The sequence below is a fragment of the Oryx dammah genome, unplaced genomic scaffold (genome assembly GCF_014754425.2).
Source record: "Oryx dammah isolate SB20612 unplaced genomic scaffold, SCBI_Odam_1.1 HiC_scaffold_19, whole genome shotgun sequence".
In the NCBI taxonomy this organism is placed as follows: Eukaryota; Metazoa; Chordata; class Mammalia; order Artiodactyla; family Bovidae; genus Oryx; species Oryx dammah.
Window position 1 is genome coordinate 75,994,042 of NW_024070203.1, and position 22,577 is coordinate 76,016,618.

Consider the following 22,577-nt stretch of genomic DNA (forward strand, 5'->3'; position numbering starts at 1 on the left):
GCCGTGTAGGGCCACCCAAACGGATGGATCATGGTGGAGAGTTCTGACAAAATGTGCTCCACTGGAGAAGGGAATGGCAAACCACTTTAGCATTCTTGTCTTGAGAACCTCATGAACAATGTAAAAAGGCAAAAAGATATGACACTGAAAGATGAATTCCTCAGGTTGGAAGGTGACCAGATAAGCTACTGGAGAAGAGTGGAGGAATAGTTCCAGAAGGAGTGAAGAGGCTGAGTCAAAGTGGAAACAATGCCCAGTTGTGGATGTGTCCGGTGGTGAAAGTAAAGTCTGGTGCTGTAAAGAGCAATATTGCATAGAAACCTGGAATGTTAAGTCCGTGAGTCAAGGCAAATTGGAAGTGGTCAAACAGGAGATGGCAAGAGTGAATATTGACGTTTTAGGAATCAGTGAACTAAAATGGGTGGGAATGGGCAAATTTAATTCAGATGACCTTTATAGCTACTACTATGGGCAAGAATCCCTTAAAAGAAATGGAGTAGCTCTCATAGTCAACAAAAGAGTCCAAAATGCAGTACTTGGGTGCAATCTCAAAATGACAGAATGATCTCTGTTCATTTCCAAGGCAAACCATTCAGTAATCACAGTAAACCAACTCTATGCCTCAACAACTAATGCCAAAGAAGCTGAAGTTGAATGGTTCTATGAGGACACCTACAAGACTTTCTAGAACTAACACCAAAAAAAAAAAAAAAAAAACAAAAAAACACAACCCACAAAAAGATGTCCTTTTCATCATAGGGGACTGGAATACAAAAATAGGAAGTCAAGAGATACCTGGAGTAACAGGCAAGTTTGACCTTGAAATACAAAAAGAAGCAGGGCAAAGGCTAAGAGAGTTTTACCAGGAGAACGCACTGGTCATAGCAAACACCCTCTTCCAGCCACAAAAGAAACAACTTTACACATGGACATCACCAGATTGATTTAGATGTAGAAGCTCTCTATACAGTCAGCGAAAACAAGACTGGGAGCTGACTGTGACTCAGATCATGAACTCCTTATTGCCAGATTCAGACTTAAATTGAAGAACATAGGGAAAACCAGTGTGCCATTAAGTATGACCTAAATCAAATCTCTTAGGATTGTACCGTAGAAGTGACAAATAGATTCAAGGGTTTAGATCACATAGACAGAGTGCCTGAAGAATTGTGTACAGAGGTTCTTAACATTGTACAGGAGACTGTGACCAAAACCATCCCCAAGAAAAAGAAATGCAAAAAGGCAAAATGGTTGTCTGAGGAGGCCTTACAAAGAGCTGAGAAAAGAGAAGTGGAAGGCAAAGGAGAAAAGGAAAGATAAACCCATTTAAATGCAGAGTTCCAAAGAGTAGCAAGGAGAGATAAGAAAGACTTCCTAAGTGAAATAGAGATGCAAAGAAATAAAGGAAAACAATAGAATGGGAAAGACTAGAGATCTCCTCAAGAAAATTAGAGATACCAAGGGAACATTTCATGTGAAGATAGGCACAGTAAAGGACAGAAACGGTATGGACCTAACAGAAGCAGATGAGATTAAGAAGAGGTGGCAAGAATGCACAGAACTACACAAAAAAGATCTTCATGACCCAGGTAACTATGATGGTGTGATCACTCACCTAGAGCCAGACATCCTGGAGTGTGAAGTCAGTTGGGCCTTAGGAAGCATCACTATAAATAAAGCTAGTGGAAGTGATAGAATTCCAGCTGAGCTATTTCAAATCCTGAAAGAGGATGCTGTGAAAGTGCTGCACTCAATATGCCAGCAAATTTGTAAAACTCAGCAGTGGCCACAGGACTGGAAAAGGTCAGTTTTCATTCCAATCCCAAAGAAAGGCAATGCCAAAGAATGTTCATACCACCACACAATTGCACTCATCTCACACACTAGCAAAGTAATACTTAAAATTCTTCAAGCAAGGCTTCAACAGTATGTGAACCGAGAACTTCCAGATGTTCAAGCTGGATTTAGAAAAGGCAGAGGAACCAGAGATCAAATTGCCAACATCTGTTGGATCATCGAAAAAGCAAGAGAGTTCCAGAAAAACATCTACTTCTGCTTTATTGACTATGTGAAAACCTTTGACTGTGTGGATCACAACCAACTGTGGAAAATTCTTAAAGAGATTGGGAACATGAGACCAGCTTACCTGCCTCCTGAGAAATCTGTATGCAAGTCAAGAAACAAGAATTAGAACCAGACATGGAACAACAGACTGGTTCCAAATTGGGAAAGGAGTACATCGAGGCTGTATATTGTCACCCTGCTTATTTAACTTATAGGCAGAGTACATCATGTGAAATGCCATGCTGGATGAAGCACAAGCTAGAATCAAGATTGCCGGTAGAAATATCAGTAACCTCAGATATGCAGATGATACCACTCTAATGGCAGTAAGCAAAGAGGAACTAAAGAGCCTCTTGATAAAAGTGAAAGGAGAGTGAAAAGCTGGCTTAAAACTCAACATTCAAAAAACGAAGATCATGGCTTCTGGTTCATGGGGAAAAAATGGAGACAGTGACAGACTTTATTTTGGGGGCTCTAAAATCACTTCAGATGGTGACTGCAGCCATGAAATTAAAAGATGCTTGCTCCTTGGAAGAAAAGCTGTGACAAACCTAGACAATCCTAGACAGTGTATTAATAAGCAGAGCATAATGGCAATACTTTGCTAACAAAAATCCATCTAGTCAAAGCTATGGTTTTTCCAGTAGTCATGTATGGATGTGAGAGTTGGACCATAAAGAAAGCTGAGCACTGAAGAATTTATCCTTTTGAACTGTGGTGTTGGAGAAGACTCTTGAGGGTCCTTCGGACTGCAAGGAGATCCAACCAGTCCATCTGAAAGGCAATCAGTCCTGAGTGTTCATTGGAAGGACTGATGTTGAAGCTGAAACTCCAATACTTTGGCCACCTGATGCAAAGAGCTGACTCATTTGAAAAGACCCTGATGCTGGGAATGATTGAAGGCAGGAAGAAAAGGGGACGACAGAGGATGAGATGGTTGGATGGCATCACTGATTCGAGGGACATGAGTTTGAGCAAGCTCTGAGAATTGGTGAAGGACAGGGAACCCTAGCATGCTGCAGTCCATGGGGTCACAAAGAGTTGGACAGAACTGAAGGACTGAACAACAATAACAAAAAGCACATGACAAAATTTATCATCTTAACCATTTTCAAGTGTACATTGCAGTAGTAATATAAGTATATTTGTATTGTTGTGTAACAGATCTTCAGAAGTATTTTACCTTGCAAGTTTGAAACTGTATAACCATTCATCAACCCCTCTTGCATCTCCTGGTAACTACCATTCTACTTTGTGTCTATGAATTTGACCACTTTTGTATGATACACTTTTAATAAGCCCAGTCTCCTGTGGTTCCACTTATTTACAGAGTGTTGCTTAATGTCATGCTGTGTTCCAAATTACTAAAACAGATGTGAGCCCTGATACCTAGGACATTATATGCAAAACATCAGTCTCAGTTCAGTTGGTCGGTTGTGTCTGACTCTTTGCGACCCCGTGGACTTCAGTGTGCCAGGCTTGCCTGTCCGTCACCAACTCCCAGAATTTACTCAAACCCATGTCCATAGAGTTGGTGATGCCATCCAGCCATCTCATCTGTCATCCCCTTCTCCCACCTTCAGTCTTTCCCAGCATCAGGGTCTTTTCCAATGAGTCCATTCTTCGCATCAGGTAGCCAAAGTATTGGGAGTTTCAGCTTCAGCATCAGTCCTTCCAATGAATATTCAGGACTGATTTCCTCTAGGATGGACTGGTTGGATCTCCTTGCAGTCCAAGGGACTCTCAATCTTCTCCAACCCCACAGTTCAGTTCATTTCAGTCACTCAGTCGTGTCCGACTCTTTGTGACCCCATGAATCGCAGCATGCCAGGCCTCCCTGTCCATCACCAACTCCCGGAGTTTACTCAGATTCTTCTTTGCCTTCTGCCATAAGGGTGGTGTCATCTGTGTATCTGAGGTTATTGATATTTCTCCCGGCAATCTTGATTCCAACTCGTACTTCATCCAGCCCAGCATTTTGCATGATGTATTCTGCACATAAGTAATTAATTTTGTTTATAGAATTCTTAAAAAATTAGTAGTTGTTAGACAGCTGGAATGCATATAAGATTTTATTGTTTGTTCTGGATAGTAAAGCATCACAAATATATTTCTTGCTTTCCAGCAGCATATATTACATTCTAACTGAAGCTGACATATAGGAAGTGATTTTTTTTGTTTTGCTTTTCAAATTATAAAAATAGTAGAACTTGAGATTTACCTGGTGGTCAAGTGGCTAAGACTCTGCACTCCCAATGCAGGGGACACAGGTTTGGTCCCTGGTCATGGAACTAGATCCCACATGCTGCAGATAAGAATTTGCATGTTGCAGCTAAAGATCCTGCATGCTGCAATGAAGATCAAAAATCCTGCATGCCACAACTAAGACCCAGTGTGGTCAAATAAATAAATATTAAATGAATAAAAGCATTGCATTAAAAATAATAAAACTATAAATTTGGAAACTTAGACAAGTTTTGAAACAAAGAGACAAGTCACTCTGATCTCATCTACATCTAGACAACTGTTAACTTATTTTCTCTTAGGCTTTTTGTGAATTTTTGATTTTAATACATTTATATTTTTAGATTCTGGTAATGTAACATCTTCATTAGTATTTTTCCAGGTGTTATAATTTTGATAATCCTTACTTTAAAATATTATATAATATTTAGCTCAGTTCAGTTCAGTCGCTCAGTCATGTCCAACTCTTTGCGACCCCATGAATTGCAGCACGCCAGGCCTCCCTGTCCATCACCAACTCCCGGAGTTCACTCAGACTCATGTCCATCGAGTCCGTGATGCCATCCAGCCATCTCATCCTCTGTCATCCCCTTCTCCTTCTGCCCCCTATCCCTCCCAGCATCAGAGTCTTTTCCAATGAGTCAACTCTTCCCATGAGGTGGCCAAAGTACTGGAGCTTCAGCTTTAGCATCATTCCTTCCAAAGAAACCCCAGGGCTGATCTCCTTCAGAATGGACTGGTTGGATCTCCTTGCAGTCCAAGGGACTCTCAAGAGTCTTCTCCAACACCACAGTTCAAAAGCATCAATTCTTCGGTGCTCAGCCTTCTTCACAGTCCAACTCTCACATCCATACATGACCACAGGAAAAACCATAGCCTTGACTAGACGGACCTTAGTCGGCAAAGTAATGTCTCTGCTTTTGAATGTGCTATCTAGGTTGGTCATAACTTTTCTTCCAAGGAGTAAGCGTCTTTTAATTTCATGGCTGCAGTCACCATCTGCAGTGATTTGGGAGCCCCCCAAAAAATAAAGTCTGACACTGTTTCCGCTGTTTCCCCATCTATTTCCCATGAAGTGATGGGACCGGATACCATGATCTTCGTTTTCTGAATGTTGAGCTTTAAGCCAACTTTTTCGTTCTCCTCTTTCACTTTCGTCAATTTATATATATAAAAAATATACGTATATGCATGTATATAATTGTTTCTTTTCCTCTCTGGACATTTAGGTGTTTCTGCTTTTTGATTCGTGTGTGTAGCATCTCATGTTCTAGATTTAAATAATTAACTTTTACTACAAAAAACATTTAAGAATGGGAATGATACCCATAAAAATAAAATGTCCAAAAATAGAAGGAAATAGTCTAAGATAGAGCCTCTTATGGACCAATGGTTTCCACAAGTCTTTTCCCAGCCTGCTACCTGCATTCCCCACTCCACAACATGTACATTCACTCACACACACACACAAACACACATATACACACATGTACACATACACACAGCACTAAATTCTTCCTCCAGGAAAGACTCTTTCACAATAGTGGGGGACCTTTGGCCTTTTAAAATGCTCTAAATAGGTCTAGAGATTTCAGCCTGCTAGCTGCTTTTAAAGTTGGAGTTTGAGAAGAGGAATAAGAATATTTAATAGTTAAGAATTAAAAATAAAAATATTTTTATTCTCCTTCTTAAACATAGCGTAGTAGGTGATAAGAGTGAGGGAAGAAGTCCTCTAGTGATCAGAATAAATTTGAGGTATCTATGGAGAATGTGCTTTATTCTCTGTCCATTTTTCCCCACTTGGCCCATTTTTCACTTTGTTGATCATCTTACTACTTTTTAGAAAGAAGAATCCAGTTTACTACAACTTCCTAAATCTCCCAAGAAATCACCTAGAGTAAAGACAGCAGTTTATAAACCTTGGAAGAGTGAGTCTTCGAATCCAGTTTCTTCTAAGGATGATGTGATTGAGAAAGGGTAAGTGTGGCTTTCTGTGTCCCAGTGCTTTTCTGCAATGGTAAGATGTTTGAAGAATTTAAAGATTAAATAGAAATTGAAAATGAATACTTTTCTTTTTTCACGTGGGTTCTTATATTTCAGGGAGAGATATTAGAGTTATACTCCTATGCATACTCTAAATTAAGAGCAGAACTCTTGAGACTAGTAATATTTCTCAAATTTGAGAACTCAAAATACTAATAATATTCTGCTTATTTAACATAGTATACTTTAAAAATTCATTTAGAGTTGCCCATCTATTTGCCCTTTTCATTGTTCTTTATTTCAAATGGAATTCTTTTCCTTCAGCCTGAAAAAATACCCTTTGGTATTAACTTTGGTGTGGGGTCTGCTGGTGGATAGTTCTTTGTTTAGTGATTTATTACCTCACATTTACTCTTTTTTATTGAGATAAAATTTACCTATTGTAAAATTCACCATTTTAATCACGTTCAGGTATAAAATTCAGTGGTTTTTAGTTACGTTTACATGGTTATAAAACTGTCATCACTGTATAATTCCAAAACAACTCATCTCCTGAAAAAGCAGCTCCGTGTCACTAGCAGCCATTCTCCCCTCCCCGACGCCGGGCAATCACTCATCTACGCTTTGTGCCTCTCTTTTCCAAGGCCAGCAAAGAGAGAGGCTTAGATACCAAGGCAGTGAGGCTACTTTGGCGGCAAAATAGGACAGTTCTTCCTGAGTCAGAATGGAAATAAGGATGGGTATGAAAGTGAAAGTGACATAGCTCAGCCGTGTCCGACTCTTTGCCACCCCATGGACTGTAGCCTACCACGCTTCTCCATCCATGGGATTTTCCAGGCCAGAGTACTGGAGTGGGTTGCCATTTCCTTCTCCAGAGGATCTTCCCAACCTAGGGATTGAACCCGGGTCTCCCGAGTTGTAGGCAGACGCTTTTACCATCTGAGCTACCAGGGAAGTCAAGGATGGGTATTGGTGGATATATTTGTTGATAGATAAATTTGAAATGCTTTTAGCTGCAGATAACAGAAAAGTTGATCAACAGTGGCTTAGAAAAATTTGACTAATTTTTTTTTCACAGAACAAGAAATCTGAGTGTAAGCAACTGCCAGTGTCGATTCACCAGATCAGGAGTATTAAGGCTTAAATCTTTGTAATGCTCTTGGCCATTCCTTTGCAGTCTGTAGAGTCACAGCTCCTGACATCAGGCTTTCAAATCATAAAGAAGGAAGGGGGCAGTATCTATTAATTCTCTCCCTGTAGTCGGGAAAGCAGGCTTTCATAGAAACTCCCCAGCAGACTTAATTTTTTATCTCATTAGTCACAGCTGGGTTATACAACCACTTGTCCCACCCTGGCATCTTTTTAAGTGAATATTTAGCTTTTTTAGTATTTCATGGTGCTGGTGATAGAATCATGTTGCCGGACATGGGTGTTGAGTTAGCTGGTCGATTAATAGTGTCTGCTACATGAGGGAGGGGAAACTGAAGCATGTTGTACCTACATTTTGTCTGAGAAGAAACTGCAAAGTAACCTGCTGGTGGGTTAGAGTTGAGGGAGATTGATGAGTTGGAAGAAGCATGTTTTATGGAACTGGAAGGTGAGGTTTGGAATGATTGCATTGGCCTGTGGGAGAGGGAACTGGATGAGAAAATATAAAAAGATAAGGTCCAACGTCATTAGTCTAACTCCAGAGTCTTCCGTTATCTCAAGCTACCACATATAAACCCTTATGAGACCCACCTGTTATGAGGATTAAATATATTCATATGAATTATTTCTGGCACAGCGTTTGGTATGTAGTTTAGCTTTTAGTGTCCTCTTGCCCTAAGAAAATTAGTCAACTTTCTGCATTTTAAACAAGACTTTCTCTGCTTACCTTCATATGTTGCTCACTATTCTCCCCATCTGAAGAACCCCTTTACACACAGAGAGAATGTATCTTCCACCAATTATTCAGGAAAAAAAATCTCCTTTCTTTAATTACTAACATAGCTCCAAGGGCCTTCTCATTCTTACACGCCCATAGTTTTTTATCCATCCCAGACATTTGGCATCTGTGATACATTTCACAAACCCATTCAACCAGCATTTATCTTACTGAGAGTCATTTTTCTGTATGACTATACCTCATTTTCTCAACTTCCTCTTGAGGGCTGGACTTGATGCATATATATATATATATATACATTTTTTTTTTTTACTAGTTCTCACAATTCTTAGAAGCACTCCTAAGATTTAGGACATGTATACCAAAGGTGCTTAAAATATTTGTTGATTGATTAATTAGTTCTCATCCTTATAATTTAGGTCAAGGCACATGTCAGAAAGCAGCAAAGTTATTCGTTTAACATCTTTTACTGACATTTCTGAATGTCTGAAGCCCCAGCTGGATAGAAGATATACCTATACAGAAGAACCTTTGGTAAGTAATTGGAGGACTAATTTGACTCTTCATTTTACCTAATCAATGTCCCCTGACTTTAGAGAATTTTTATTTATTTACCAATAATTTTTTCTTTATTGAACGAAAGTTTATTTTTTACCTCCAAAAGGATTTTTATACAAAAAGTTTCTTTTTTAAAACTTATTTATTTTTAATTGAAGGATAATTACTTTACAGTATTGTGTTGGTTTCTACCAAACATTACGTTCTTATACAAAACCTTCCTATTTCCCTTTGTAGCGCCATGTTCCTATATACTCCATTGATTACTGTTTTCAAAAATAGCCATGTTCTCGTTTTGGTATGATCACACCTCAGACACAAAATAAGACCCTCTAGGATATTTAATGTTATGTTTTAGAAGCTTAAAATTTTTATAAAGCTCAGTATTTCCAGACTATAGTTACCTTGATAATGTGGATTTAACACACCAGTTCTAAATGAAAAATTTACATTCTCTAACAGTTACACTTTAGGTAGAAACCTTGGTAGTCCTAATATTGTCTGAACACTTACATATAATTTTGTACTATTTATTTTATTCTAAGCAAACAAGTCTCCTTTTCTTCTATTTAATATTTTTCTTACCCAAATAATGACTTTTTAGTTTTGGAATGCCAATGGTTAAACATCATAAAATCATTAAATTTTTACCTCAGAATTTGTAATGTAGGGGAATAAAGGGAGATTATAAAGCAAGAGCAAGAACCTGACTTAAACCCTAAATCACCCATGCCACAGTTGTCTTATTATAAGGCAGTGCGAGTTTCACACAACAAATAGCAAAGAGCTCATGTGAATACTGGATACCCTTTCTTATTTTAGAATTATTCTTGTGCTTGGAGAAATAGCCAGTTTTCTATGTTTCAGAAACGGTGTTAGGCTTGCCAGCATTGTTGGCAGAGAAGCCCATAAATAGCAAAGTTTTATGAGAATTTATACTGCCTTTCCACTTGAAGGCCCTGACCTTACGGGGTGAGACTGTCCAGAGAGGGACCTCATAAGGACAGTTAATGGGTAGCCCTGAGAGGCCTTGAAGATATTTCTTTTTATAACTCCCTTAGCAGCAACTCAAGGCCAAAATAACAGTAAACATGTAGGAAAGAGGCCACCAACGGAGATTTGGAAGACTCCTAAAATGGTATCACTGTGCCTGAAATATGAAAATAGTTGAGGTTGGGAAGTCAGTTTAACATTAAGTTTGAAATCAGATTGGTTTATAATAGAATGAGCTCTGCAGCTAGAGTTGGCTCTGTAAACAAATTTTGTGTGACAGTCAGATGCAACATACTGCATTAATTACATATATGGTACAAAAATAAAATAGTCCAGTGGGGAAATGACAGCCTGGCAGAATTTGTGAAACCCTGTTGTTGTACATTGTCATAAAAAAATTACAATGTTTCTGGGTGAATAATTCACTTCTGTTTTGTTATCTAGATTAAAACCATGGGTAATGGTGCCTTGGGAGGATTTGACATGGAGAATTTGTTGCAATCTTTGTATGTAGAAAATAGAGCTGGATTCTTCTTTACTAAATTCTGTGAGAACTCAGGGAACAAGGTAGAAAATAGTTATTTTAAATCTGATTTTCTACTTTTATTTAAAATGAGAGATTGAAATAATTTAATGCTCAAGTAATTATATTTCATTTTAAAATTCCCATTTCTTCTTGTAAGAAATTTCATGCTAAATTATCTAGTAAAAATATAAATATCTTAGCTATAATTCTCTTTGGTTCACTATCCTACTAAAATTACAAAGAAAAGTACAGATAGATAAGGATTGACCTGCATTATTAACAATTGATTACTTTCATGTAACTTTATTTCAATGTAGTGTATGTTAACTTTAAAGCTAATTTCTATCAGTCCCTCAATTTTTATTTTTAATAACTAGCAATTACAGTTGCAATGAATAGTGACAAACTTATTTCAAGGCTTTTTGTTTTGTTTCTTAGTCATCACAACAGCCTTTATTTTGTTCAGATGATAAGTATTTCATTAGCTCAGTTATTAGAGTAGCGTTTACTTCTAATATGATACACATTTGCCATGTATATAAAGATGCTTTCAGATTTTAGTTTCATGCCGTAGATATGTGATTACTCTTTATTTACTAGAACACTTAACTTTTTAAATGACCAATTATGTGAGAAGCATATATGCAAAAATATAATTTAGTGACAGGACTCATATTTTGTGTGTTGCCTGTTTGTGATAGAAGATGAAACCATCTTAAACTGAACCTGATTTATAGTAACAGCAAAGAGCTAAATGATTACTTGTATTTGAAATTAGGGCTTTGTAGAGTTTTAATAATGGTGGTAATAATTTATGTACCTTTTCCATCTGCAGTTGTGGAAGAACTGTGTGTACTTTTGGTTTGACCTACAAGCTTATCATCAGCTTTTCTACCAAGAAACCCTTCACCCTTTTAAAGTATGCAAGCAAGCTCAAGTAAGTAGTAAATAATGTTGGTTCAATGTGACATTCCCAGAACACAGAAATGAAAAGTTTCGTCCAGCCTCAAATAAGAGAATGTAGGAGTGAGGGCAAAAAGGCAGTGGTTAAATTGTTTCCATTGAATTACTTTATTTAAATATCAGCAAAATATTGTTTTATAGTCTGATTTGTAGACTCTCAGTTTTATCTATCAATATTTTATTTGGTTTGCCTTATTTTCTCTTTGCTGCCAATTAATTGTTCATCCAGTAAAGAACATGTTATCTTTTTTTCTAAAGTATGTCTTTTTGCTTTGGTTGTGAGTGACTTAAAAGAGAACCCTGACAGGGGACTTGTAATGAATTATTGAAGTGATTGGGAGCAGAGGCGTTAACTGAAGCTACTCTGGGAGGTTCCTGCAGCAGTCAGCTGTTGGAGACACTTAGGCTGTTGGGCTGTCTAATGAGGGGAAAGGATGCCAATTGACTCCTTGCGTCATCACAGCCCTGTGTCATTACCTGGGCCTCTGTGCTACACACCATATAAGACAGATACTCAGAGTTGGATAAAAGAGCATCATTAGACCTCTTGAAAGCAAAATAGAGGATGAAGAACAGAATTCTCTGCAGAGAGAGACAATAGCCACTTTTTGGGGTGGAAAGGAAAGGGAATAAAATTATGACCTAAGCAAACTTGTCTTTTCAGTTTTTATTCTTAGGCTTTCTTGATCCTTTATGGAGAGAGGTCATCAAGCCTAGAAAACTGCTAATCTCTTCTATGTCTGATTTCCACTTAAGTGATTCTTCTAATTCTGAAATAACCTTATTATAGAGGAACTTTCTCTGAACAATGCTGAGGAGATTAGCTTCATCATATTGTTTATTATCTTATTATAATCCTGTTCAGAACATCAGAGAGTACTGCTAGGAATTTGTTGTTACCGCCACTACACTGACTTTGGCATTAATAATGATGTTTTATAAATCAGATGACAGAGCTTTGTACTTTTTTACCACAAGAATAAGGGCTTCAGTTCCTACACGGCCCAGATCTGGCCCCATGACATCATGAAATTCTCTCTCTAATTTGCCAGCACCATTTTCTGAGACCACACAGTTGGCTCTTCTGCTTATTAATCCTTCACCTGTAACTCTCTACTTATCTTTCTTCCCCTAACCTATTGCCCCGACAGTTAAAGTGCCACCTGTTATTTTTATTATGTTTTCACTACTACAAAACTTGCTCTTCCAAAAATCTTCAGCTGCTCAAGGAAGGAGGTTTTTCTGTTGCTGTTGTAATCGCAGTATTTCCATATACTTGTAGAAGTGGAAGTTCTGTTTGAGTTTGGTAGATGTTAATTCTTTGTAATGGTATTCAACCAGCTATAAATGATTGTGAAACAAGAAACACTCAAATTTTGGTTATTCTGAGATTGGATTACTCTGTTTGGGGATTATCAAGGCCCAAGTAAACTTTTTATCCTTCTCTAGCTGCTTCTCTTTTGAGGAATCAAAACAGAGTGGACAGAGGGGAGTGATGGAGACATTGGTTTTAGTTTAATTGGGAGAAATAAAAGGAGCAAATCATGTGACTTGCTTGCTTTTTGCATCTGTGGCTATTTTATTTTTCTGTTAGTGGAGCAGCTGTCTAAATTGGTTTAGGTTTTAATTATCCGAGATTTCTGTGTCTCCAGATGTAAGAATTGCTTCTAATACCATAACCCTATATAGATTTGTTTCACAATATGAAACAGCATTTGTTTCTTTATATTCAAAAATAGAAATGCTGAAAAACTTCCTTCAGGGTACATTTACAATACAGATCTTTGGATTGATCATGCCAATGGCAGAATAGTTGGCACCGTGTTAAAGTTGCTGTGAATTTGGTTTTTATACATCTGACAGACTGTATAGTAAGAGACCAAGACTTACATGCTTTTCTGTTTGCTGATCAGCAAATTACTTACCTTGAAATTTTATTACCTCAAGAAGTATTGGAGAAATATCTGTAGGCGAACTAGATGGGAGGTCAGTGACAGTGATTTAGCATGACTAGCTATGGTCCAAGAGTTTGAACTACAGTCTTGGGCACATCCTGAAGGTTTCGTTGCAGCGCAGCTTCAAGATAGCATAGTTCAGTTAGAAACCGAATGAAATGGTCTTGGCAAGAGGGATGAGAATCACCACCAGGATTCAGAGATACAGTCTTTGATCCCAGCGACAACTTGCCAGGGGACCATCTGTCACTGCCAAGGTTTGGAGCCCAGATTGCTGCCACCAGTAGTCCTACAGCTTTCTTTAACATCGCATACCTGCTTCAGTAGGGCTTCCCTTGGGCCTCTGCAGTAAAGAATCCACCTGCAACGCAGGAGACTCGGGTTCAGTCTCTGGGTCTGGAAGATCCCCTGGAGAAGGAAATGGCAACCCATTCCAGTATTCTTGCCTGGGAAATCCTGTGGACGGAGCAGCCTGGCAGGCTACAATCCATGGGGTCGCAAATGAGTCAGACATGACTTGTAAGTGACTAAACGACAACTTGCTTCAGTGACAGACTACTACGGTAGAATAACTGGATCTCAGCTCCGCTGTCTTTTGTAGCTTCTTCCATCTTTGTAGAACTCTTTAAAAGAAACTGTGTCCTAACAAAAACTACACACTTAAAAATTACCACTTTCCATAGCATATACATTGAGATTTTAAAAAATTTAGTAAACTTGTATGATCCAGAAGTGTTATAAATGTTTACACATACACACCACAAACATGTTCAAAATTAAAAATCAATGGGAAGGATGAAGAGAGAAAAAACAGTAAAAATAAAAGCATAGGAGAAAAGTTATTTGGAAATTGTAGAAACTAATGAGTAAAGAGAGTAGATAAGAATGAAATGGAAGTGATGAATAAGAGGATTGCTAGGTAAATCCACAGCACTTTTACCACACAGTATTGTTTAATATAAAGATATTCTTGCAGCAATGTGAGATTTTTGTCTTGAATTGAACACCAGGGTAACACATTTTTTTATTGAAGTATAGTTTATTTATGATATTTCAGGTATATAGCAAAGTGATCAGAATATTATATATTAATTTGTCTTATACCCACCAAGTAGTCTTGACTATATTTTTGATTACAGCCAATGCTATGTAGATTTATTCACGCACAGATCTCTTGCTTACTTTTGGTTTTTGCATCACATTCCTTCGTTTGGGTTTGATTTCTGAACAATAGCTTTTAGTAGGTTTTTCGTTAGGATTTCCTAGTGGTAAAATATCTCTCAGGTTTTGTTTGTCTGAAAATGTCTATTCTCTCATTGATCATTTAGTTGAATATAGAATTCTAGGTGGGCAGTTTTCTCTTAGCAATTTGCAGATATTATTCTGTGTTATGGTTTTTCTGTTGCTATTATTGAAGAGGAGTTTGCTGTTGCTCCTCTGAGGGAGGATTTTTTGTCATTGCTTTTATAATCTTCCCTTTGACCTTGGGGTTCTACATGTTATCTCAATGTATTTACTACGATTATCTTTCTTGAGTCTAAGTTGTTTCTAGAATCTGAGGAATCGTATCTTTTATCAATTCTGGAAAATTCTCAGCCATTATTTCTCTCAGTCTTTCTACTTTGTTTTTCTGGATTCTCTGATCAATGTGTTCTCTGGATTCTTTGGTCAATTTTGGTGTTTTTCAGTCTATCCTGTATCTCTCTTAATCTCTCAAGTCTTTCCATCTTATAACATCTGTGTTATATGTTATAAACCATACTAGATCAATTTTCTTTGATGTGTTGTCTGGTTCATGTATTATTTCTTCAGCAGATTTCAATTTGCTGTTTAACCCATCCATTGAGTTAAATCATTTAAGGAACTGCTTTTTTTTAAAAATAAATTAGACATTCTACTTGTGTTTTTAAACCTTCCTGTTGTTTTATCTTTTTGTCTTCTTTTTCTTCATGTTTTTATTTCTCCTTTTGTATCTCTAAGCATTTTACACGTTTCATAGTCTGTAGCTGTGTTATCTATTCCTGCGTAAGAGTATTGATATAACTTTGTGGCTTAAATAGCACACATTTATTACCTTGCAGTTAATACAGGTAGGGAATCTGGACACAGCTTTGCTGGGTCCTCCACAAGGCTGTAAATCAGGATATTGACCAGCACTGGTTGCTCATCTGGGGCTCAGCTGGGGAAAGGTCTGCTTCGGTACTCACATGGTGGGTAGCAGCATTCAGTTCCTTGCAGGTCACCAGAATAAGAACTCAGTTTTTTGCTGGCTGTTAGCTAGCAGCCACTTCAGCTCTCTGACGTGGTGCTCTCCCCATGGCAGATCACAGTGTGGCAGCTCGTTCCTCAAAAAACAGCAAAGATGAGAGTTTCTTAGTAAAATTGGTATTAAGCAACATACCAGCATGTAATGTAATCATGTACTCGTAAGCGCATAAATCTCACCACTGTTGCTTTATTCTGTTGGTTGGAAGCAAGCATATGCGATGCCCACACTTCGGGGGAGAGAGTTAGGAGAGAGAATGACGCTGGGCGACACTGTGTTTATGGGAGCCCCCTAGAGCCTGGCTGCTGCGGTATCCAGTAATTCCACAGTCTGCAATTCTAGGGAGAACTGATTCTTCTGTTCATTATTTCTGCTGACATGGTGGATTCTTTCTTTGTGTGTTCTGTAATTTTGACTTATGAGCTCTTCTAGTGAGATTTTTGTCTGTGGTGCTTCTGCTAGGCACATTTTCAATGCCAATTTGTCATCTTGGAGTTTCTTCATTTGACAAGTGTAATCTTGAAAACCAAACCCAAGTGATGATAAACTCATGATAGTGAATCCTCAGGAGATTTATATATATGTGTGTATATATATATACACACACAGTATAAGCCAAGACAAGCAAGCTTCGTTTTTGTTTCTTAGGCTTGGTAGGTGTATATGCGTACACTTTCTTCCCTTCAAGGACCACAGTGTGTGTCTGGGAGTCAGTGTCACACTTCCACTCTGCGAGGCTCCAAGGCTTTGCCTCCTGTGCCCTGTGGCTCTCGTCACCCACATCCTTAGTTCTCCCTGTAGTTGTCTCATCATCAGCTCATGGTTAGCACCCTGGTTTTCAGTACACTCCTTAATTTTGACCCATGGTAATTTCCTGTACTACCCCAGCTATGCATTTAATAGGATATTAGTTATACTTTACCAAGATTTCTAGGCAGTTTATAGAGAAAAAATTTTCAAGTAATCTAACCTGGCAACATACCAAAAAAGGTATGTTTTTTGAGTCTCTGCAAGAGGTGGTCATGTATTTTCTAGTTTAATACCCATAAGAAGTGAAAATGTTAGTTGCTCAGTCGTGTCCAACTCTTTTGAGACCCCGCAGACTGTAGCCAGCCAGGCTCCTCTGTCCATGGAATTTTCCAGGCAAGAGTACTGAAGTGGGTAGCCATTCACTTCTCCCGGGGATCTTCCTAACCCAGAGAATGAACCCGGGTCTCCTGCATTGCAGGCAGATTCTTTACCATCTGAGCCACCAGGGAAGCCCTAGGATGTGAAGCATTCGTATCCTGTTTTTATAGATAAAGAAGAATCTAGATCTCTGAAATATTAACCTTGCCAGTATTTCATAGCTGGGAGCAAAATTAAGTTCAAACTTGAGGTGCAAAACCTACTTCAGTGCTATACTTTGTATTCCCTGCTCTATGTATAAAACCTCATGTTTATCTCAGAGGACTTGGTAAGGTCTGCATTAGATAACGTAGATGAAAATATTCTGTAGTTTAATGCAGAGCACTCTGAAGTAAGTAGATATTATTAGAGTCACTACTTAATGTTAACCTCAGATATGCAGATGCCACCACCCTTATGGCAGAAAGTGAAGAACTAAAGAGCCTCTTGATGAGAGTGAAAGAGGAGAGTGAAAAAGTTGGCTGAAAGCTCAACATTCAGAAAACAAACATCATGGCATCTGGTCCCATCACTTCATGGCAAATAGATGGGGAAACAATACAAATGGTGGCTGACTTTATTTTGAGGGGCTCCAAAATCACTGCAGATGGTGATTGCAGCCAGGAAATTAAAAGACACTAGCTCCTTGGAAGGAAAGTTATGACCAACCTAGACAGCATATTAAGAAGCAGAGACATATTACTTTGCCAACAAAGGTCCGTCTAGTCAAGACTATGGTTTTTCCAGTGGTCATGTATGGATGTGAGAGTTGGACTGTGAAGAAAGCTGAGCGCCGAAGAATTGATGCTTTTGAACTGTGGTGTTGGAGAAGGCTCTTGAGGGTCCCTTGGACTGCAAGGAGATCCAACCGGTCCATCCTAAAGGAAATCAGTCCTGGGTGTTCATTGGAAGGACTGATGTTGAAGCTGAAACTGCAATATTTTGGCTACCTGATGTGGAAAGCTGACTCATTTGAAAGAGACCCTGATGTTGGAAAATATTGAAGGCAGGAGGAGAAGGGGACAACAGAGGATGAGATGGTTGGATGGCATCACTGACTCAATGGACATAAGTTTGGGTAAACTCCGGGAGTTGGTGATGGACAGGGAGGCCTGGCATGCTGTGGTTCACGGGGTCGCAAAGAGTCAGACACGACTGAGCGACTGAACTGAACTGAACTTAAAGTTCTATCAGTTGAAAGTTCTATTCAATCTGGTTAATGGGAAAGGAAGACAGGAATTTGAAGAAACTGAAGCAAATAAGATGGAAGAATAGCAATTCCTAAACCAATAGCTATTCATTCAACTAAATACTATAACTTATTCTGAGATTCAAAATATCACTTAAATCAAAACATGCTTGATAGAACTACAACCTTTTAAACTATATTTTATACTATTGTTACTTAATTAGCAGAGAGCCTGCTATGTGCTAAGTAATGTTCTGTGAATACAGATATGATTAGGACAAAATTCTCAGCTTAAAGAGCTTACTCTGTAGTAGGGGAAAGAGATAATTACAAATGGAGGTATGTCAGCCAGATTTAAAATAAAATTAGATAGTGGCATCTTAGGGGAAGTGAAAGTCACTCAGCTGTGTCTGACTCTTTTCAACACCACCCCCCCCACACCCCCGGAATGTAGCCTGCCAGGCTCCTCTGTCCATGGAATTCTCAAGGCAAGAATACTGGAGTGGGTAGCTATTTCCTTCTCCAGGGAATGGCATCTTAAGTGAAAATTGTATAAGTTCTTTCTTTACCAGCAGATAAATATTGGTTATCATTTAAAAAAAAATTAATAAAAACTTTTTTTCAGATTCTTAGAGGGAAAGAGCTTTTTTTTTTTTTTTTTTTTCATTTTTGAGCCAAAAACTTATCCTTTGGTCATATTCCTACCATGTGAAGCAATACAAAATAAATCTGTTTTTTGGGTGACAACTCTTCAAACAAAACACTTATACTGTCCAGTTTTATTTATATCAATAACTTTGGACAAAATCTCATATCTTTCCATCATCTTTAATCATAGCTACATGAAATCTTGACATTTGAAAGTTCCATTCCTGGCATCACCTCCCAGTAATTTGACAGCTTGGGAATGTTCTGGCGTAATGCTTCTAGTAACTGATGCTTGACTCTTGTGCCTCTGTGTTCCTACGAAGCAATCAGCTGATTGGTCCCAGGGCGAATAAGTCCATCTGAGTAACTACCCCTACGTGCCCAGGGTCTATAAGGGTTGGCTCTTACATTTAGAGAAAGGAAACAAAAAAAACTAAGTTAATGTCATCAGACCCATACTGTCTGTTGATATTTTTAGGAAGCCATAAGTTACAATATAATGATAATGCAGAATTCATTAATATATTCATTTACCAATTATTTACTACTATCCTTCTCATCTTCTCTGGCCCCCAGTCATTTAACTTTTCCATTAGGTGATCTTAGGCACAGTGTGGATCCCAATGAAGTTCATTCCGAGTTGTGCCCTACCTCAGGATTCTGTAGGAATGTCCATGTATTTGACCCCTTTGTTCCTGCTCCGTTTTCTATTACTGTAGAAACAAGAAATAAATGTAAACTGCATAGCACTTAGACCAGCAATTACAGGCACATTTGCTCTAGCCTAAAAACATTCTAGATATTTCCACAAGCATTTATCAAACAGCTCTATACAGAAGGCTCTGATGCATGCTGGGAGCACTTTGGAAACAAAGCCCATACAGGTGCTATCACCCAAATGCTGTCAAAGTTCAAGAATGTGCTCTTTTTTTGCCTGTTTTTCCAGAGAGTCCTAGAAAGATTGAGAAAGAAGAGACTGTAGCTTTTTCTCTATAAAATTTTCATTATCCTGACAATGTTTTCCAATGAAGCCTGAGCTAATTTTAGGTAACCAAAACCCTGGGTGTTACCACAGATTCCTTTGAAAAAAATTTTATGGCATAAGAGAGGCAGTGTTGAAGATTTTTTTTTTTTTTTTTATAATCAGCTTAGGTTTTCCTTTGCTTGCTGTCAGCTTAATTGTTTAGCTCCTCTCTTTGCCTGGCATTTGCAGGAGTTAAAGACTTCAGGGTGGTCCTGACATTTTCATTAAAGTGCTATGAGCTAAGTGCTCCTCGCGCCTGATGGTGTATTTTCAGGTGCACTAACAGAGATCATTATTTCTTCATACAGCAGCAGTATGAAGAATCAAGCTGTGTTTCTTGAAAGATGAATGGGCATGTGTGAGGGGGAAGGTTGGGGTGATGATTAAATGTGGAAAATCATGCACTTTTTTAATTTCAATGTCTTTATAATTAGGTTGTTTGTGAGTGTCAGAGCTGTTGTTATTCAGGCCTTGTTACATTATTTGTTTTTGTTACCAGAGAGATGGTGTCTCAAGCAGCAGCCGGGCTTGGACTCTTTGAGCTCTGTGAATCACTGAGCACGGAATCCGCAGGGTTCTCGTCTTGCTTCCCATTTTGCGGCACTTGTTAGTGGACTCAGGAAGAACGCGTGTAGCAGCCAGCTTTCTGACTTACAGTTAGTCATTCGTTTCACCTGTTCCTGATGTTGATACCAGCTACCTGTGTTCAGTCCTAAGAGTTTGAATATTACAGGATTATGGGCCAAAAAACATCCTCTTTGAATCCTTTTGCTTGCAGAAAAATCAACACCTGAACTTCTCTAAACCATAATTATCAGTATACCTGACCTTTATTTAATGTTTACTATCTGTCAGGTTCTATGGAAGTCACTTTACATGGATAATTTTATTTAATTCTTGGACAGTTCTAAGAGGTAGATATTAGTGTTCGTCCATTTTATAGACTTGTTAGAGAAGCTGAGTAATTTCCTAAGGCAATACTTTCCGTTTGGCGGTTAGTGAACTTCGAATTAGAACCAAGGTTTGACTCCAGACTCTATACTAAGAAGTCTCTGTTTCTTTATTGAACAAATCTATTAAAAGTGTGAAAGTGAAAGTGTTGGTCAGTAAGTCATGTCCGACTCTTTGTGATCCCATGGACTGTAACTCACCAGGCTCCTCTGTCCATGGAATTCTCCAGGCAAGAATACTGGAATGGGTTGCCATTCCCTTCTCCAGGGATCAAACCTGAGTCTCCCGCATTGCAGGCAGATTCTTTACCACTGGTGGCTACCATGTTTAACTTTTCACTTTGATATCTTAAAATATTGTCAATATTGAATATCAAATTTCATTTTCCTCCACTGGACTATAAGTTCTAAGAAGACAGTCTGCTTTTTTTACCTTGTATATTCAGAACTGAAGCTGCATCTAAAAGGTGCTATAGTATTTTTTGAAGGACTGAATGAAGTCATTGGCAGGCTTATATTCTTAGCAATATGTTACTAGTATGAACATAATTATAAATAATAATTGATTATTTATAAATGACTACCAGCCAGATCTTTTTAATTTTTTTTAGAAAATGTTGATAAAATAACTTAATGAGCCCCATGTACCATCACCCAGCTTCAACAGTGATCAAAATTCTGACTTTCCAGACATGCTATGTTTATAGTCTAAGAGTGCTGTAAATAAGGAGCTTTTTACAAGCTTCACTGGAGCAACAGTGAAATCCCCCTGTCTCCTCCCTCCTCACTGAACTCAGAAACAAGGTTGCTTTCTAAAACTTACACTGTTAAATCAGTGTGTACTAATTCAGAAGGGATATGAGCAGTTGTCTAGAGACAGAATGGCTTCATAGGTCTTAAGACTTGTAATGAATGTACCCATACATCTACAGGAAAAGAGTCCCAAGTAAGAACAGGCTTTGGTCAGCAGCAGCATCCAAAAAGGGAGGTGTCACAGACTAGTCCCTGATCTTGCAGTTGAAGTAATGCACTCAACCATCTGCTGCTCCTGTGAGCACGGTGTCAGCGTGATAGCTCCGGAAAGAGAAATTCATAGAAGCATACTTAACCTCACTTATTCTGACTCAAAGCAACCTGCTACACTTGAGCTTGCTTTCCAAGGTGCTGTGCTGGTGAATGTCAATATCCCACCTGTTTGGTGGTTGATTTTCTCATTGTAAAGTAATTCCTCAATATGCTGGTTTTAATATCAGTTTTTTATACTTTGTTGGCATGGATTAGCTTCTCTGTGAGGCAGGATTTTTAGGCCAAAAATGTTAATATATCATACTTTTCTCATTGAAGTATTCTGTTCATTTTTCAAGGAATTATTTTTATTAAAGACTAAATAATTCTGTTAGTTTAAATATATATATATAGCTTTTGTCTGTTAAAATTTTTTTTAATTGAATTCAAAAATTATAGAAAGTAAAATCCTTATTTGTTGCTTAGGTTTCCTAAATGCCTTAGTAATAATTCTTTTTGTGATTTTATTCCATCATATACTTAATCAGTCTTGCTTAAAATACCTTAAGCAATGGCCGAAATCAGTTTTAAGCCTAGTCTGTTTTGTCCCTTGAGCTTGTGGTTTGCTTTTGGCTTTACTTAACATGTTGTTTTTCCTTTTGATTTTTCTTTCTGTCCAAAATGATTCAAGTTTGTTTTACACTTTTATCCTATTGGCATTTTCTTAGGTTCTCTTCTGCATTGAATTCTACTTAGTAGAGTCAGAGTACTTGCCAGAAATTCTCTGTTTGATTGTCATCACACTATCATTTTTGTGCAGCTCCATCTCATGTTGATCTCTGCAGTAGTTTGCCTCAGTATCAGGATGTTGCAATCTCTAGATCTCATCTTTAAGATTCCTAATTGAAAAACCCAATGTCCTTCACATAAAAATCCATTTGTGGAAAGCTCCATCTGTAATTTATTCCCTCTCGGCATAGCTCCTCAGTAATGTTTTTGAGTTTCTTGTGGGATATGAGAGGTCATTAAAAATCATCATTTTTTCCTCCTTTTACAGAAAAAAAAAAAATTGGATTGCTTGAACTTGCTCATTATTTTCTTCTTTCTGCCTCATATGAACTCAGATAATGATGTTCTATGCTGCTAGAGCTGTG

General features: G+C 38.1%; 1 protein-coding gene across 5 annotated transcripts in view; it reads left to right on the plus strand.

The window, feature by feature from the left end:
• Window positions 1-22,577, plus strand: part of RGS22 (regulator of G protein signaling 22) — a 136,844-nt gene that overhangs the window by 55,901 nt on the left and 58,366 nt on the right. For all 5 annotated transcript variants that reach the window (XM_040260987.1, XM_040260990.1, XM_040260989.1 and 2 more), the window contains 4 exons: window positions 6,152-6,285; window positions 8,599-8,713; window positions 10,175-10,297; window positions 11,092-11,193. In XM_040260987.1, coding sequence (XP_040116921.1) covers window positions 6,152-6,285; window positions 8,599-8,713; window positions 10,175-10,297; window positions 11,092-11,193 — 474 coding nt within the window. The remainder of the gene's footprint in view (window positions 1-6,151; window positions 6,286-8,598; window positions 8,714-10,174; window positions 10,298-11,091; window positions 11,194-22,577) is intronic.